At 40.0% G+C, this 17,542-nt stretch overlaps 1 protein-coding gene across 1 annotated transcript in view; it reads right to left on the bottom strand.

Moving 5' to 3' along the window:
- Nucleotides 1-1,375: 1,375 nt before the first annotated feature.
- LOC110074070 (amine oxidase [flavin-containing] B) overlaps nucleotides 1,376-17,542 on the bottom strand; it is a 57,387-nt gene continuing 41,220 nt past the window's right edge. The window contains exons 10-15 of the mRNA XM_072994204.2: nucleotides 14,754-14,807; nucleotides 13,300-13,357; nucleotides 12,696-12,793; nucleotides 10,649-10,760; nucleotides 7,645-7,707; nucleotides 1,376-7,085 (exon numbers count right to left, since the gene is read on the bottom strand). Coding sequence (XP_072850305.2) covers nucleotides 6,918-7,085; nucleotides 7,645-7,707; nucleotides 10,649-10,760; nucleotides 12,696-12,793; nucleotides 13,300-13,357; nucleotides 14,754-14,807 — 553 coding nt within the window. The 3' untranslated portion in view covers nucleotides 1,376-6,917. The remainder of the gene's footprint in view (nucleotides 7,086-7,644; nucleotides 7,708-10,648; nucleotides 10,761-12,695; nucleotides 12,794-13,299; nucleotides 13,358-14,753; nucleotides 14,808-17,542) is intronic.

A 17,542-nucleotide genomic window follows, 5' to 3' on the forward strand; every position in this document is an offset into this window, starting at 1 on the left:
TATTCAGTTATACACAATGGCTGAAATCCTGTTGGGTAGGTATGCAAATCCTGCCAACCTAGCAGTTCGAAAGCATGTAAAAATTCAAGTAGATAAATGGGTACCACCACGGTGGGAAGGCAACGGCGTTCCGTGTCTAGTCGCGCTGGCCACGTGACCATGGAAACTGTCTTCAGACAAACGCTGGCTCTATGGCTTGGAAACGGGGATGAGCACTGCCCCCTAGAGTTGGACGCAACTGTACTAAATGTTAAAGGGAACCTTTACCTTTAGTTATGCAAAAGAGGTAACTTTTAGCAACAAACTGCGATAAGTTAAGAAATCTCCATAGGCGTTATCTTTGCAAATTGAGTTGCACAATACAAAATGCAACAGATAATACCTATGGAGACTTCTTAACTGATGGTAATTCATTGCTAAAAAAATAAGCCTTTCACATAACTGCTCAACAGGATTTCAGTCATTAGCTATGATCAATTTCTAAAACTCATCCATATGTGTATTCCTCCTGAAATTAGTAGGCCCACTGACACCCAAAGCATTTTCTGGGATGCAGATCTTATCTTGGCATCCAAGCATACAAGTAAGTTAGAAAGGAGAACTGAGTAGGGGTGGGGGCAGGATGCTTAGGACATAGATTCAGACAAACATTGTGTAGTTGATAAACTGAGATTTGTTGTTGTTGTTGCTAAACACTAGTGCCTATTGGTCAAGGAAAAAAAAGGAAACCATTGCTATGGTTTAAAAATTAGCCATACTCTCTCAAAGCTGTGGTGTTGAGTCTGAAAACAAATCAAACTGTTACATTTTAAAGCTAAGTAGACTCAAATGTGGCTGCTACCTGAATGGAAAAGTACCCAAAACCCACATGAAATCTGCATTGAGCTTCCTGCAGGAAATCTATGACAAATTTATGGAATAAATAGCACCTGAAATGAAGCCAATGTATGCACCAGGTAAACTATACAACTGATTGTGTAGCTTGAATACAACTTGACAATATGCCTGGTAGCCCAGCAGAGATGCAACAAGACTGTTTCTGGTGCTGTCTAGGACTGGAAAAACACAAGAGGTAACTAAACACCAGACAGATGCCAAGAGGTGGCTACTGGACTGTATTCACCTCAGTGACCAGCTTATAGACCTAAACTCTAAATACATGTTTACATGGCAGTTCTCTCCACTTCAGTGACATGCTTTAGAGAGGTACTCTTTGGTGAGTGATTGGGGCCTGCCTATGAAACATTTTTCCCTAGAGATATCACCATGTCAGCCCTTGTATGGCCCCTTGCTTACCCCTTCCCTAAGCAGACTTCAATGTGTGTCCTTCAGTGTTTTGAAAAGGTGGGTCTACACTCCAGTTCTTAAGAACAGATTTGATTTCTACTGAGAATTTTAATATAGATGTCAGTTTAGAAAGTGGCACCTTGTAAAGTATTATAACATTTTAGAAACATGTAACAGTACATTGCCATAGAATATTCATTTCATCCACTGCAGAAAGATATCCACTAATGACAGATGCTACAGCTGATTTTCCTGACTACACTGTTAGCAATACAATTATTACAGTGATGCAGTATATGAACACATAACAACTACTTTAGGGTGGATAAGCCTCAGAGGGCAATTAATACACACCCAGTTGCAACTTCTTCTCTTTCTTTATTGTCTCCTGGAACCTGTACATTTTGATTTTTTGCAAATCTTCTTCACCATAATCTCAACAAGCAATATCTCGAGAGACTATGGTAACGTGTCCTGAACAGAGGTCTTGGAACAGCATCTAGTGTGGCTGAGAAGGCCAATACGAGAGTGACAATCACTTTCACACTGAAGACAAATACAATCTGTCCCCTGTCCAGCTCCCTGATTTTGCTGGTTTCAGGACTGCTTCTTTGCCTCAGCCCGCTGGACAAGGGTCTCTTCAAATTGGGAGAGGCCATGCTGCACCGCCTGCCTCCAGGCTCAACGCTCAGATGTCAGGGTTTCCCATCTGTTGAGGTCCATTCCTAAGGCCTTCAGATCCTGCTTGCAGATATCCTTGTATCGCAGCTGTGGTCTCCCTCTGGAGCGATTTCCCTGCACTAATTCTACATACAGGAGATCTTTTGGAATTCGACCATCAGCCATTCTCACGACATGCCCAAGCCAACGTAGATGTCGCTGTTTCAGTAATGTATGTATAAATACTAAAAATTCCAACTTGTTCTAGGACTACTCTATTTGGAACTTCGTCCTGCCAGGTGATACCAAAAATTCATCGGAGACAGTCAGGTCCTATACAAAATACCTTTTACTGTTGTCATGGCTCTCTTTTTTAAAAACCTTCATCCAAGCCCACAGTACTTGGCAATTCTTGGTTCACTGTACTCCAAACATGACAGCATTCCATGCCACAAAAATGAGCACAAGTACTGCAATTGACAAATAGTCACACCCCAGTGCAACATATGCCAATGCATATTCACTGTATGCAGTATGCACATGTATTCTTCAGCAAACAAAATGTTTAAGCAGACAGATTGTTTGGCTCCCCCAAAAGATGGTATCACCAGTGCACATTCTACAATTGGTAAAGCATACATACTCATATACATACACACTCAAAAGGCCTATATGGCAGCGGGGTCAAATTGAAACAGTCTAATTTTTTAAAAAATGATCCATTCATTCACTGAAACAGTAAGGTGTAGCAGTTCTAATCACATATGGCAAAGAGCAAAGAAGTACTGCACAGCTGCTTATTAAATTGATATCCAAACCCATGTCTCATACCTTTTGCATTTAACAATCATGTTGTAATATACTATTGTTCAGAAACAGGTATCTGGCCAGCCAACTCACATTAGATTGGATGGACTTTTAGGCTTAGTGATCATCCAAGCAATCTACACATCCTTGGGCTTTAATGTTTTTATGACATCTTACACATCATTCTCCACAATCAAAATATGGCTTCTTAATATACTTTTTGGAGAAATGCTATCCATTGTCAGTAAACAAACTACAACTCAAAGATTTTGTTTGGCATGCAGAAGTTCCTTCTGTGAGGGAATTCATCAATTCAAAATGTCTTTATGAGTTCAGAATTTATACTGGGTTGCTTTATTTATTTATATTTAAGCTGTAAGAATCAAATGCCCTGCGTTTACATATACTGAGCCCAACATCATGAGGAAAATCACAAAAGGGCATGTGCCCACTGCTAAAAACATTACAACCTGCCTCTTACTGCATAATTTTAGAAGTGATCAGTACTATCAGCCCTGAAAATTTGGTCACTTAGTGGGAAGGAAGGATTTCCTGGATCCACTTCTGCTTTTTTTTTCTTGTTAATCCACAGAAATGGCATCCATTTTCATTTCCATACATCAGGAATAAACAGACAAACAAACCTTAACTGAGTATCAGGAAAAACTTCTTAACTGTTAGAGCAGTATGACAATGGAACCAATTGCTTGGGAGGTGGTGTGTGCTCCAATGCTGGAAGCATTCAAGATAAAATTGGACAACCATCTGTCAGATTGGCTTTGATCTGGATTCCTGCACTGAGTGGGGGTTGGACTCGATGGCCTTATAGTGCACTTCCAACTCTATGATTCTATGAATGCCAAGTTACTGAGGGTTAGAGTTAGTGGAAATATATCTCTAGTATTTCTTGACAAAGACATTCAAAGACACTTGAATTTTTTCCAGATTACCAACAAACACACAACCTCTGCTTCATTGCACCAGTTTCTGATTTGCTGAAAAATGCCAGAGGACAGCTTTTTGTTTCCAGTATGTTGTATTAACTGGAGGAAGGGATGAATAATAATTGCAATAACAATAGACCTATTAGCATATCTTCCATTTCCCCCAGCTGTTTTCAGTTTGTAAAGGCCTTCTTGTTAAGTGGCTGCATTTGAGGAAAATTATTTACAGCTGTTCAGGTAACAATACTGCAGGCAGCAATGCTGCCTGCCTGCGCTGTTTAACTAGAACTGCGTAGATTCCACAACACAACGGGACTCAGGGAGACTGAGCTGTCGCATTCTGGTGCACAAAGTTTGCATGGTTGGGCAACATGGGCCCACAAGACAGATGTTGGCTTTGGTTTCTCCATAGCTCTGTTTTGGTTAAGCAGGAACAAGTGGGACTTGCTTCAAAGAAAAATTGTCAAAACAAAGAGCTAGAAAGAGCAAAAGTTCAGTTAATTCACCGTCTTCTCTAAAGGCAGCCTTATCCATCAAACCGACTTCAACTTATGCAACCCAGATCTCATATAGGATCTTAGCGTATGAGCTATTTCTGTTTCTGATTATGCCATAACAAATACTCCCATTTTTCCCAGAAGAACTGGCTTCCCTTCATCACAGGAAATGAAGAGTTGAAAAAAAAAGTGAAACAAATGAAACATTCTGGGATATGATTGATCAAATACTATAAAAATTAGAACTGTAATTTATTCCAGTCCACAGACCACAAAGGTTTGGCTAACTTGTCAAGAGCGTGGGAGTGTTTGCTTAAAAGCAAGTAGGAATAATTAGAATCCTTTCTTACCTCCATCCTTGATTGGCGAATTGCTGTGAGTGCATTACCATAACTAGGTCTGAAGAGGTAAAACTATAATTCTATTTTGTAGTTTGATTCCATGTTTTTAACTCATTCCTGCCAAATATTCCTAGGGCGGCACCCTCACTCACAAGAACAATCCGCTCCTGGTTTGATCTGGCTTCTTCTCCCTTTTTCTGATGTGATTCGAAGCCAGAACAAATCACAAAAGTCTATGAGTTGCCCGCCACATGGCTTCTAAAGCACTGGTTTTCTTTCCTCTCTCTAATTTTTTTAATCCAAGGAGCTACCTAATCATTTCATACTTGTCACTAAAAAGAGCCTGGAAAAAGTTACTTGTTTGGATGACACCCCCTAGAATCTCCCAACCAACATTAGAGATTCTGGAAGTGGTCAATTCCAAAAATGTATTTCCCAATCACTGCTACTGACATGTAAGCTGCAACGTTAAGAGACACTATGCTCCTGTTGCTCAGTCTAAGTCCTGCTGAAAAAGCTGAACTGGTTGAGGAGGAGTGTTGGGAGGAAAAGGGAGTCATGGTATATAGATGAAAGTGCTTTAGTACTCTTCAGTCAGAGACTTATTTCAAAAGTAAGCACCACTGAACACAATATGATTTACATCTGGTGAACATGCATAAGATTTAATTGCATGTAACCAAATAACTTATTAAAGGCACTGTTGATCTGTTGTCTAAGCAGTGGAAGTGACCACCGGTGGTTAAAGGCATGGTTGTTAATCTATATTATACTACAACATGGATCTGTTAACGGCTTTCATTAACTCTTGAAACAAAGCCAGTCCTTCCACACACATCACTAATCATGACTCCTACTACCTCTCTCCTGCAAGCTTTCCTAGTAGTATGATTACACATATTCAAAATCCAGATCCAGACATAGAATAAGCCCGTCCAAATCAACAGAACACACTAGTTTTTCATGACTTTCTTAAATCTCATTAATGTCAGTGAATCTTCTCTGGACATAATTAAATCAGCTATTATCTACAATTTTAAAAAAATCACACTTGATTTTTTTGGAAAAGAAAGTACGTCCCTTGCCTTCATGACTGGGAAGGAAAAAGTGAAAACTCATAGACAGTAAAGACTAAAAAGTTAGGGAATGATCAGAGTACTGTTTTGCTATATCATGAATTGTTTCTTCTACTATCATGGATAATTGATCACATACTTTAATCTTGTCTGAGCTATTGTATCTGGAGTGATTAAGGAATGCCTATAAAAATATCTAGAATTCAGTATTTTAAACATCTGTTTGCATTTGCTGGATACACTTAGGTGGAAGGTCACTAGAGGCAAAACAAACAAACAATAAATAAACAGGGCTCCTGAACCTTTAATAGTTGCACAGAAAAAGAATTTCAAGCTACACCTGCTGAAATTCCTTAGTCTTTTAACTTTAAAGGTATAGTATATGCACTCTGTTCTCTTCTGCACCTAGCCTCAATACCCAGGTGTGGCACTCTTCTTGACGTCTAGGAGACACCAGCAGCCTGTGTAGCTGTGCTACAGCTACTCATTGCACAGTGAGCTATCCCCATTCTACTCAGATTGCAGGCCACTAGTGTTAGGAGATATGCTATTAAGTTGTTTTTAACTTAAGAGGTTTCTAACTCCTAACAGGGTTTCAAGATATGTCAAATGTTCCTGGAGTGGTTTACCATTGCTAGACACACACACCAGAGAATTTTGATGGTGAAGAGTACGGAGATCTGAGGTACCCTGAGTCCTAGTCAAACATTCTATCCATGATACTACACGGGCTCTCAGGACATACAGAAAGATAAGTGTTCACTAAATGTTTTTAGTGAACACGCCTAAATGTTTTCAGTTTTGTACTCTGAAGTGAAAATTTCAGGAAGGTGGCATTCTCTTCCTACTTTTTACGTAATTGTTTTTGCAAAACACCTCAGGATCATAAAAGGAACTAAAAGCAGATCTTGTGGAATCAAGTTGGGATTTTGTTGCTGGAGCTTATTAACTAATATGTCTTCATTAACTTTATTAATTCCTCAAAACATATGGAGAGACCAAAGGCATACATCTACTTTTCTCCCACTGTGCAATGGTGTTTGTCTTGCCACTGCCGTAAGATCCAAACACACTTTGTGAGACGAAAAAGAGTCAACGCACTGGTCTCCAGGGCCACCACATGTATTTTAATAGCAGTCATTGGTGTAGTGGCCTTAGAAACACATACTGGACTCTTTCACAAGACCAAGTTTTATAGAATAAATGCATCACATAAGTAAGAATGTCAGAAATCACTGCTGATTGAAAATAAAGTGATTGTGCAAATGCACACAAACGCGCAGATCATGACAACAGTATACAGCTTCACATCCATTTGCAGTTTTGCATCAACACACCCTTTTTGTATGCAAAGAGCCCGGCTGTAGCCACTGATGTTACAAACACAGAGAATCCCATCAACTTCAGTAGTGCTGATACAGAAGGTAAGTTCCTCTCCCAAAATGTAGTAGTGATGGGCAGGGCTGGGACATCCTGGAAGGAAGAATAATCACTATTAATGTGGGTGCTCCACCTTTCTGATACTACAGCTGGGGACAAAGTGTAACTAGGGAGTAAGAGATGCCATTGTAGCAGAAGCCAAATGTGCCTTAGTAATGATCCCCAGCTAATTTGGGGGTGATCTGGCTAACTGTAGGTTGAAGCAAACTGCTCTAAGTTAATAGATGATGGGTAGATCCAGTAAAGCAATGTTTATGGACAGCTGGGAAAGGTCAGTTTTTTTGGATCACAGCTGGCTGTGCAGGGAAGGGTATATTGGAGGCAACTGTCTAAAAAAGACACATTTTCTGAGCTCTGGTTTTATATTCTTATCAAGTTATGATTCTATGCATCCATATGTGGGAATAAACTCCACTGAGTTCAATGTAACTCTTATGTATCAGCAAACATGCAGAGGACAGTTCTGTTACTTGTGGACATGCACAGTGTATGTTACAAAGTGGTTGGCATTTATACAGTCTGATCAAATATATAAAGTACCATTCCATTTCAAAATTGCTGGTTATCATTGTCAGAAAAATAATGAACTTACAAGTGATTCAGGTTCTGATTTCCAGATTTCTCCTTCTGAGATTTTCCCCATAGAGCACAATATCTAAAAGAGTGAGAACATTTCATATCAGAAAGCTATTGTCCTATATGCAATGGTGTGTGCAAAGGTACCTGCTTTCCAGACTGTCTACCGTGTACTTGGTCTTCCTCAAGCTGCACAGTGGATGATCATGGAGCCACTTGCATGATCAGGTGTACAACTGAAAGCCCAGGGAACAAGGAAACTGTGTGTGTAATTGTTTTATGCAATCATTGTTTTTAATCAGAAAGGCTCAAGGCATCAGTGCAGATCATATCAAGTCATAAAAAATGCTACTCCCATGTAAGGAGATGTAGAAATTAGAGATGGGCATGAAATGAACCACAACCCCCCCCCAAAAAAGCCCCACAAACCAGGCTGGTTCCTGGTTCATTTTTCTAGGGAGGTGTGGTGGTTTGTGGCTAGTGATAATGAATACAGTGGTGCCTCGCTAGACGATGATAATCCATTCCACTGAAATCGCTGTTTAGCGAAATCATTGTCTAGCGAAAAGCATTTCCCCATTGGAATGCATTGAGACCTGTTTAATGGGTTCCAATGGGGAAGAATCATCATTGTCTAGCGAAGATCGGCCATAGGAAAGCCGCTTTGCGAACGGCCGATCAGCTGTTTAAATCGCTGTCTTGCGAAGCTTAGGTCCCGAAAACACCTGTTTTGCGAGCGCGGAGGAAGCTGTTAAAATCGTTGTCTAGCGAAAATTGGTTTGCGAAGCAGGGACCAAACATTGTCCAGCAAAATTCCCCCATAGGAATCACTGTCTTGCAAATCGCTATAGCGATCGCAAAAAGTCAATGTCTAGCAAAAAAACTGTCATGCGGGGTAACTGTCTAGCGAGGCACCACTGTATATGCCTTAGCTTTTTGTGTCTCATTTGCTTCACCTTTTTAATGGCTCTGTTTCACTCTGCCTAATAACAGAGCCAGCCCTGAGCCCTGACCAGTTTTCCGGTTTCTGCCCATCTCTACTACACACATCCTTCACCTGAAATCAAAGTCAAGTCTCTGCACTGGTTTTCAATGTTGGAATTATGAGCAATTCAGCATGCAATTTGATGCATGAACACCTGTGAGGAAGGAAGTGCTTGTAAGACTAACTTGCTGGGTAGCTTCCATGCTCGTCCTCCCTCTCCTGACCAAATCAGCAGCACTCTTTCTTTGGCAGGCATAGACAACTCCTCCCTTATCTTCAATTGTTTTTACTGCCTTTGTATAAAAAGAGAACCTTTCTGGACACCAAAGAGAAAGGATGCTCTTTTGAGTTTCTCCTCTTCTCATGTCCACAGTTTTCTTTCAGCCATCCTGAGAGAACCCACCCACCCCCTTTTTTTAGTATGTTAACATTTTTCTTCATTCCTTCTATTAACCTCTGAAGTAGAGATAGGGATATTCGTTTTTGTAAAGGAATACGAGTGTCCCTGTCCCAGCTGCACCTAATGTGGGTCCAGTCCCTGGAACCGGACTGTCCACTCACACGTCACCATGCTGTCAGCTTCCCACTCTTCCCACCAATTGCAGAAGTAGCTCCGCTGTCTCCCTGCTCGGCTGGCCACTCAGCAGTCATGCGGGGAGACTCGTCCTCCCACCCCCTGCCTGGAGTGGCCAGTCAAGCAGGGAGACTGTGGAGCTACTTCTGCAACTGGTGGGAAGAGCAGGACGCTGACATGTGAGTGGATGGGCTGGTTCTGAGGGCTGGACCCATATTAGTTGCAGCTGGGATGGGGACATTCGTATTCATTTACTAATACAAATATCCCCATCTTTACTCTGAAGCCTTTCTACTTTATTGAACTCTTCTGTAATCAAGTTCAAGCCTACAATTTGTAGCCTCAGTGAGTAAAGAGCTATTTTCTTTTCATATTAAAAGCAGTGTCCGAACTGGTTAAATGTAGTGGGGTGTGCATATTTGGAAACTTGCTATTCAATTTTAACTCCTAATGTTACTAGTTGTTCCATTGTGTGATAAAGGGAATTAAAGATACTGTATTCCTCTCTGTACTACACAGCCAATCACTCTAATATTTAAATAGACTATTTATAGGAAAGAATTCAGAATTACACAGCTCTACTTTTAAGTTTCAGTTCATCTGTCCAACATGGTGCAGTCTTTCCTTGCACAATCATCATCACACTACCATCAGAAAGTAGTTGGTGTGACAGACCATAGTTGTGGAACACCCTTCCCACAGAAGCATTTTGTTAAATGATTAGAATCTTGCTTGGGGCTAGATATATAACAGGATATGTGATCTTGATTTTAGCTTCCCCCATTCAATTTTTTTATTGGTTGCTTGTTTTTACCAGTGACCCCTTCTTGTGTCTTCTAGGTATAAAGTACTCAGAAGTGGTTTACCATTTGTTAATTTGGGGATTACTCTGGGACTGTGCAGCTTGCCCAAGTCTACACAGGCTGGCTTTTCTCCTGGAGGCATGAGATAGGGGGAACTGAACTCCCAAATGCTGGCTCTGCAGCAGATACCTAAAACACTGAACTATCCAATCAGCCCAATAGTACCTTAAAAGCTAATGAATTCATTTACAGCATCAAGTATATGCTCTACTATTGTTTGTTTTTATTCAGCCTAGTATTAATTTGCTTTTAATTCAAATCTCTTTTAATATTATAAACATTATAAATTTTGGTGTGTTTAATCTTTTGCTGCTTCTATTCTCATTTTGCTATGTCTTGAACCCCAGCTTTGGGAGAAAGACAGGATGTAAATCAAATAAATGAGTTGAAAAGGTAGGATGAGGTGGGCTCTGGTCCAAAAAAGCTCACAGGACTCCTTCTTGTTTACACTTTCAACCAGTGCCTCATAAACCCTCTCCTGACTAATTTAGGGCTGGTAAGTGCATTATAAACAAACAAACAAATAAACAAACAAATCCAATCAATCTTTGTTAAAAACAGATTTAAAATGTCTATTTTACAGCCGCACATGCTGTACCTCTCTGGCGGCTCTTTCTCCAGCTTCCACTGCCCCTTCCATGTAGCCACTCCACTGTGTAGCTGTTTCAGTGCCAGCAAAGTAGATCCGACCCGCTGGCTCGCGAAGGATCCTTTAAAACAGGTATTCAATATAAGAAGTACAAAGAAGACATTTCTTTGTTTTTAAATTGGGTGACATTTTAAATTGGGTGACAGTATTAGTAATAATGCTTAACATTATTCTACTGCATGCGTTTCATAACCTATATCCTTTCTGCCTTTTTTGAGCTTTCTCCAGATATTCAGGGCCAAGCTTAAAAAAAAAAAAGTAAACTAGGCCTTCTAGAACCTGCTGTTTACAATGGAAGGGGGACCTCCATGGGTTTTATGACACAGCAATGCTCCTGATAAAACCCTGAATGACACAAACATTTGGGTTTTATCAGGAGCATCACTGGCTAAGATCCCTCTGCCTAAACCCCGTGGTTCTGCCATTGTCATGCCCCCCCTCCTCAGGTTGCTAATTGTGTTAATTCTATCCATTCATTTCACAGATCAAAATATGTCACCTCTAGTTTGAACCTTGACTGACTTGGGTCTCGCCCACTGTGTTGTGCTGCACATTGGTGTCCCTTTGCCAACAACTGCTTTCAAAATATAGAAGTGACAAGAAGGAAGCGCAGTGCTGAGCAGGAGCTTAAAAATGTGACACTGCTTCAACAAAAAAGTCCCCTGCATGTGAGACTGAATCTAAAATTTCATACACATCTAAGGTTAACTTATGGAAAGAGAAGAAAATGGGAATAATTAATGATTTATCACTTACTATCAAATCAAACAACACTAAAAAATAACAACACTGTGCTCAGCCAAAACACCCTTATGGCCAGCAGAGGGCACACTTGCACACTGTTGTGCATGGAGATCAGTAAGGTTGAAATTGTCCAAAGGGATATTTGATGCAGCCAGCTTGGAGAAGAGGAATCCCTAGGTAAGGGAAAGGACACACATTCAACCCTCTAGCCTCTCTTATTACTCAAAACTGGGCTGAAGTACCTGCTGGGGATCACAGGCACAAACTCACTGTAGCAGCAGTCACTCTATGTGCAACACATGGGATGTGAGATTGCAAGGAAATCAGTCCACACTAGCCTGCCAAGAGTGTTTGTCCAATCAGTGTTGCTAATTTGCTGCATTATTCGCATATTACAAATACAGGATTTTAGCTGGCTCATTCCTTATGGAGGCAAACTGATTGCTGATGGCTTTACAGTAAACAAGGAATATATAATTTGCTTATGTTAATATGTTTAAGATGCTTCCACATAGTATAAACATTATTTTGAGAGGTTTGGAATCATCTGCATTAAGCACTAGGATGGAAGTGTAATAACATCTGCTTAAATAAAGATGCAATCCTATCTACACTTTCTCAAAAGTAAGCACTACTGAACACAATAGGAATTATATCTGGTGAATATGCATCAGATTTAATTGTATGTGATCAATTAACTTGTTAAGGGAACTGTTGTCTAAGCAGTGGAAATGGCCACCAGTGGTTAAAGGCATGGTTGCTAATCTATCTCATACTACATTAATCTGTTCACAGCTTTCATAACCAAGCCAGTCTCTCTACACAGATCACTCATCTTGACTCCTACTAGCCCTCTCCCACCAGCATGCCGAGTAGTTAAGAATGATGATTAGGCATCCTTCAGTCTTGAGAGACTGGTAACGTGCTCTGAGTAGAGGGAACAGCATCTAGTGTGGCTGGGAAGGCCAATATGAGAGTGACAATCCCTTCCACACTGAAGACAAATACAGTCTGTCCCCTATCCAGCTCCCTGATTTTGCTACCTAAGAATGATGATGGTTGTAGCTATAGGCAGAACACGGGGAGTTCCTCAAACGTTTTCAGTGAATCCCCTTTTCCGCCAATGAGTGCCCCCCCCAAGTTTAATTGAGTTAACGAATTATTTGTCCTGATATTATTACCCCACTATCTTTCCATTGTCTTCCTTTTGTTAAGCTTCTTAAAGAACCACCCTTGTTTATTGTTACCATACCTTCCAAACTGAGTCATTATCCCGGGTGGGAAATAGGCTGTATAGCACCCTCCAGAATACTGCTCTTCACACCAGTTCTTCTCTTCATAATGTACTGGCTACAAAGGCACAATCAACAAAAATATGAGGCCGGCCAACAGAAAACTTAAAAATCCATCAAAAAACAAATGGAGAAGGGAACAGGAAGCTGTGAAATATATGATGGCCACCTATAGCACTTTTAATAGTACTTATTTGTTTATTTATAACCATCAAATTAAATGGCAATGGTAAAACTACAGAGGGAGAGAAGAAAACAAGAAAATCTGAGAAACCCTGTCTCCTTTCTGCCCCTGCTTTTTCTTACTTCTTATTACTGGTGCATACAAAAACACAGCACAAACTTGTTATATATTTCCTAGTCAACCTGCAGGTGACTCACTGACAGCAACAGAATTTGAAATGTTGATATAGACATTTTCCATATGCTGTTTTTCCAGTGAAATTGAGTTAAGTTACATTACAAACACACTGATTTATCAAGATCCCACTGATTCAATCAACCCACTCTGGCTGGGACTATTAGCTGGTTTTGGGTCACTGCACTGGAAAGTAAGGTTCTTACATGTAAAGCTTCCTGTGAGGCCAACACCTTTGCGTAGAGCTCACAGATCTGGGTTTTCCTACAGGAGAAATATTGATGAATTATTGATTGTTCATTAAAACCTTTGTTACACAAACAAGCAGTAGTCTATTCTGGGAGTGGATCAAAATGCTTTTGAATTTGAGATTTTTGTGCTTTCTTTTAAGCAACTGGCTTTTAAAGCCCCTCATAGTCAACAAGCACAAGCCAACATGCACATGGACACATGCGCAAAGCAAGCTTTGACAATGTGCATGAAAACTGGTATCTGAAAGTAGAACCACATGTGCAGGATTGTCCCAAAATCCAAGACAACCCTTGCAATAGACTGTTTGAAGATGGGAGAGGAAGTGTGTGGATTTGCCCCCAACCTCCCCTTTCCCTGTCAAAAGCTGATCTGCAGGATTTTTTTTATCTTAAAAAATGGTTCTGGCATAAGCATCTTAGACTGCTCTGTACGAGGAGGAAGAACACCCCTGCCATAGGAGACCTGCTATCACCACCTGTTGGGAGGGAGGGCTGAAATCAGTCGCATGCCCAGACATGTGACCCCACCTGTTCAGACAGCACATTGTGTATACAACCCCCAGACAAGCCATTCATTCTATGCTTCACAAAACATAAAGAGTTTAAACTTGGCAAACAAAAATGTCTTCGTTTTAAACTCGAGCCCTTAAAAGCCATGAGGCGTTTTTAGAGACGGGCACATTTTCCACAACAAATACAGGGCTCAGTCCTTTTATGGCACTCCCTGAGACATAGTTCGGCATCCAATTATTTCACAGGAACAGAATTTAAGCTACACAACAGTGGCAGATGTTTAATAGTTCTTACAGTGTAGACAATAAATACAGTGTGGTATTTATGGCAGGCTAAAAGGCTAAAAGTCGTATCACCAAGAAATTAACACTCTGCTATTACACAAACACACGTATATACAAAAGACAAAATCTTGATTATGTCACTTCATGCTGGCATAACCTGGACATCAGAAATATTTAATCTTTAATTTAAAATCATGGAAAGTTTCTTAGGGAGCCTTTAAAAGTTTTTTTTTTAAAAAAAAAATAGGGCCAGGATGCTGACAGCAGTTCCAATCCCAGCGGAAGTGAGGTTTTCCCCTCTCCTAACCTGAACTCCCATAGGATACACCAGGGCAAAAAGAAGCATCAAAACCTGAAAGGTGGAGGGGATAGGAAACTTTCCATGAGTTTAAATTAAATGTTTCCAGTGGCTAATTTGGGTTACACAAGCACAAAGATACCCAGAATTTTGCTCCCAGTGTATGCATGTGAAATATAAACTGGAATAATTTTACTGACACAACGCTCACTAGCATCATTCACATGACACCCTCGTCCCCCAAAAGCAAGGGATCAACACCGAATGTTGCATCTTGATGTCAGAAACAACACCCAGTACTTCATAGTTCATACCTTTCTTCCTTAGTGAGGTGAGCCAATCTTCTACACTTACGAGCAAGGATGAAACTAAAATATTAAAATGCAAAAAGGGAGAAAACAAAGAAAACCTTACTTCTTATACCATTTTGTTTTTCATGTGCTATCAGGTCAATCCTGACTTACGGCAAACCTTTTCAGGATTTTCCAGGTAAAGAATACTCACAAGTAGTTTACCATTCCCTACTTCTAAGGGATACCCTGGGACTGTGCAGCTTGCCCAAGGCCACACAGGCTGGTTCTACTCACAGGAGACACAGTGAGGAAGCAAATTCCTAGCCTTTGGCTCTGCAGCCAGATACCTAAACCACTGAGCTATCCAGGCTTAATATATTTCCAATGCCATAAAAGAAATATATTTTAATAAATATATATTTAAAAATACATTGAATAGATGCTCATAGTATATGGCACTCTAATGTGCTTTAAAACAACAACAACAACAACAACAACAACAACAACCTGTCAAATGCTGCCCAGTGGCATCTTTTGATATGAAATGACAACACTCCATGCCAAATAAAACTGTGGCATTTCTTCCCATATTTTTAGGGTAGTGCAGAAACTGGGAAGTGTCCACTTTCCCAGTGAAAAACAAAAGGATAACTAAGGGACAATTAGCTGAGGAACAAAAGGAGAACCTAGTTATTCCTGTCATGCCTTGTGGGCTCTTCCCTACAGACATTTTGTTGGCCACTGCAGGAACAGAATGCAAGACTAGAAAGACATTTGATCGGATCCAGCCCAGTTCTTCTTATGTTTCTATGTATAGGATGGCATAGCAGACAACTCTCAAATGAGAAATATGGACCTCCCTCTTTTTAATGTTAGCACTGAAGTGTGTAAACAGATGTATAACTTAGGGATGCAGTAACTGTTCCCTAAATTCCTAACTGATTTTGGTTGCCTCAACTCAATGAGACATCACCCCGACAAGGGTTTGGAAAGCCCCACAAGATTTCTTGCCTGCATCTGACAGCAAGACCAAGATCTGCACCCCACCCCTATTAAGGTCCTTGTAATTTTCACACACAAAAATTGTTCAAAACAAGTTTCCTTTCCCCTTGAGAAGTAAAGCACAACACAAATAACAAAGACAAAAGGACTGGTTGATTGTCCAGAAAGAGTCAAACAACCCCTCCAAAGCTTAAAAGCATTTAATTTCCATTAACCTAAAGGGAAGTTGTCTGTTTTTCACAAAAAATTCAACCTCAGAGGACAGAAATCAGATCAGCAGCAAATCTCATGTTGTTGTTGTAGATAAGCATTCTCCACCTCACTGGAAAGAATGAAGTAAGCAATGATTCACATTCCTGGTGTGATGTATACCTTTCTTCTGCCTGATGTGCAAAAAAGTATGCAGGTAAAAGAAAACAGGTAAAAAGTTAAATCTCTTAGGGCTCATCTACACAGGCCCTTTTGGAGTGGGCTGATGTGGTCTAAATAGGATCGCTTGATGTCGGATAGAGGTGTGATATGTTATTGCTATGAGTTTCACATTCAAATGGAATAAGAATCTCAAGCAACCCTATTTAGTCTGGCTCATTCTGCTGTCAATTTCTGATATTTATTTATTTATTTATTTATTTATTTATTTATTTATTTATTTATTTATTTATTTATTTATTTATTTATTTATTTATTTATTTATTTATTTATTTATTTATTTAACTTATATGCCGCCCACACTACCCAAAGGTCTCTGGGTGGCTTACAGCATTTAAAATACAATAAAAAGTGAAGTGGCTTAATAAATGAGCCACTTCACGATATCAACAAATTGAACACTCCCCCTGTTCCTTATTGTAAAGGCAGGGGAATTGAAATTATGATGATGATTTACTCTGCTAGATCATTGCTGGTGTGCTGCATCACTTAGATTATTTTTTTTAAAAAAATCTATGCCTTGTTGAAAGTGCTGACCAGGAAAACATCAGCAGTCAAAACCAGTTTCTTGATTGGCACTTCAGACAAGGGAAAGGAAATAAATAAATAAATTTAATCTAAGTGATACAGCACATCAGCACAGTAAAATAATAATAATAATAATAATAATAATAATAATAATAATAATAATAATAATAATAATAATAATAATAATAATAATAATAATAATAATAATAATAATAATAATAATAATAATAATAATTTTACTTACCTTGCCCCTCCACTGAGGAGCAAAGGAAGTGTTCAATTTGCCAACATCCTGAAGTGGCTCACTTATTAAGCCACTTCACATTACCAGAAATTGACACTAGAGCAGACCTACCCATGCTAGAAACACAGAAGCCCCCGACAGCGGCTCAGAAAGGTACACGTAGTGGTGCTCCAGGGACAGATTGCTTCACTCTAGCAATTATGTCTGGAAAAAAGAGCAAGTCAGCTCATCCCCACAGCACACCAAACAGTGGGGAAATGCCCATCTGAACCCTTAGCCCAAGGCAAAATGATTTCATTCTGAATGGAACCAGGATTATTCATCATACAGTCGTGCCCTGCTTAACAATTGCCCCGCATCACGACGAATCCGCTTTATGACGATGTTTTTGCAATCGCAATTGCAGTCACAAAACGATGGTCTAAATGGGGAAATTTCACTTAGCGATGATCGGTTCCCTGCTTCAGGAACCAATTTTCGCTTTATGACGATCAAAAACAGCTGATCGTTGGGTTTTCAAAATGGCCACAGGGTGTTTAAAATGGCTCCCCGCTGTGCTTATGGATGGATTCCTCGCTATACAGGCACTGAAAATGGCCACCGTATG

The sequence above is a fragment of the Pogona vitticeps genome, chromosome 3, assembly GCF_051106095.1.
Source record: "Pogona vitticeps strain Pit_001003342236 chromosome 3, PviZW2.1, whole genome shotgun sequence".
Taxonomy (NCBI): Eukaryota; Metazoa; Chordata; class Lepidosauria; order Squamata; family Agamidae; genus Pogona; species Pogona vitticeps.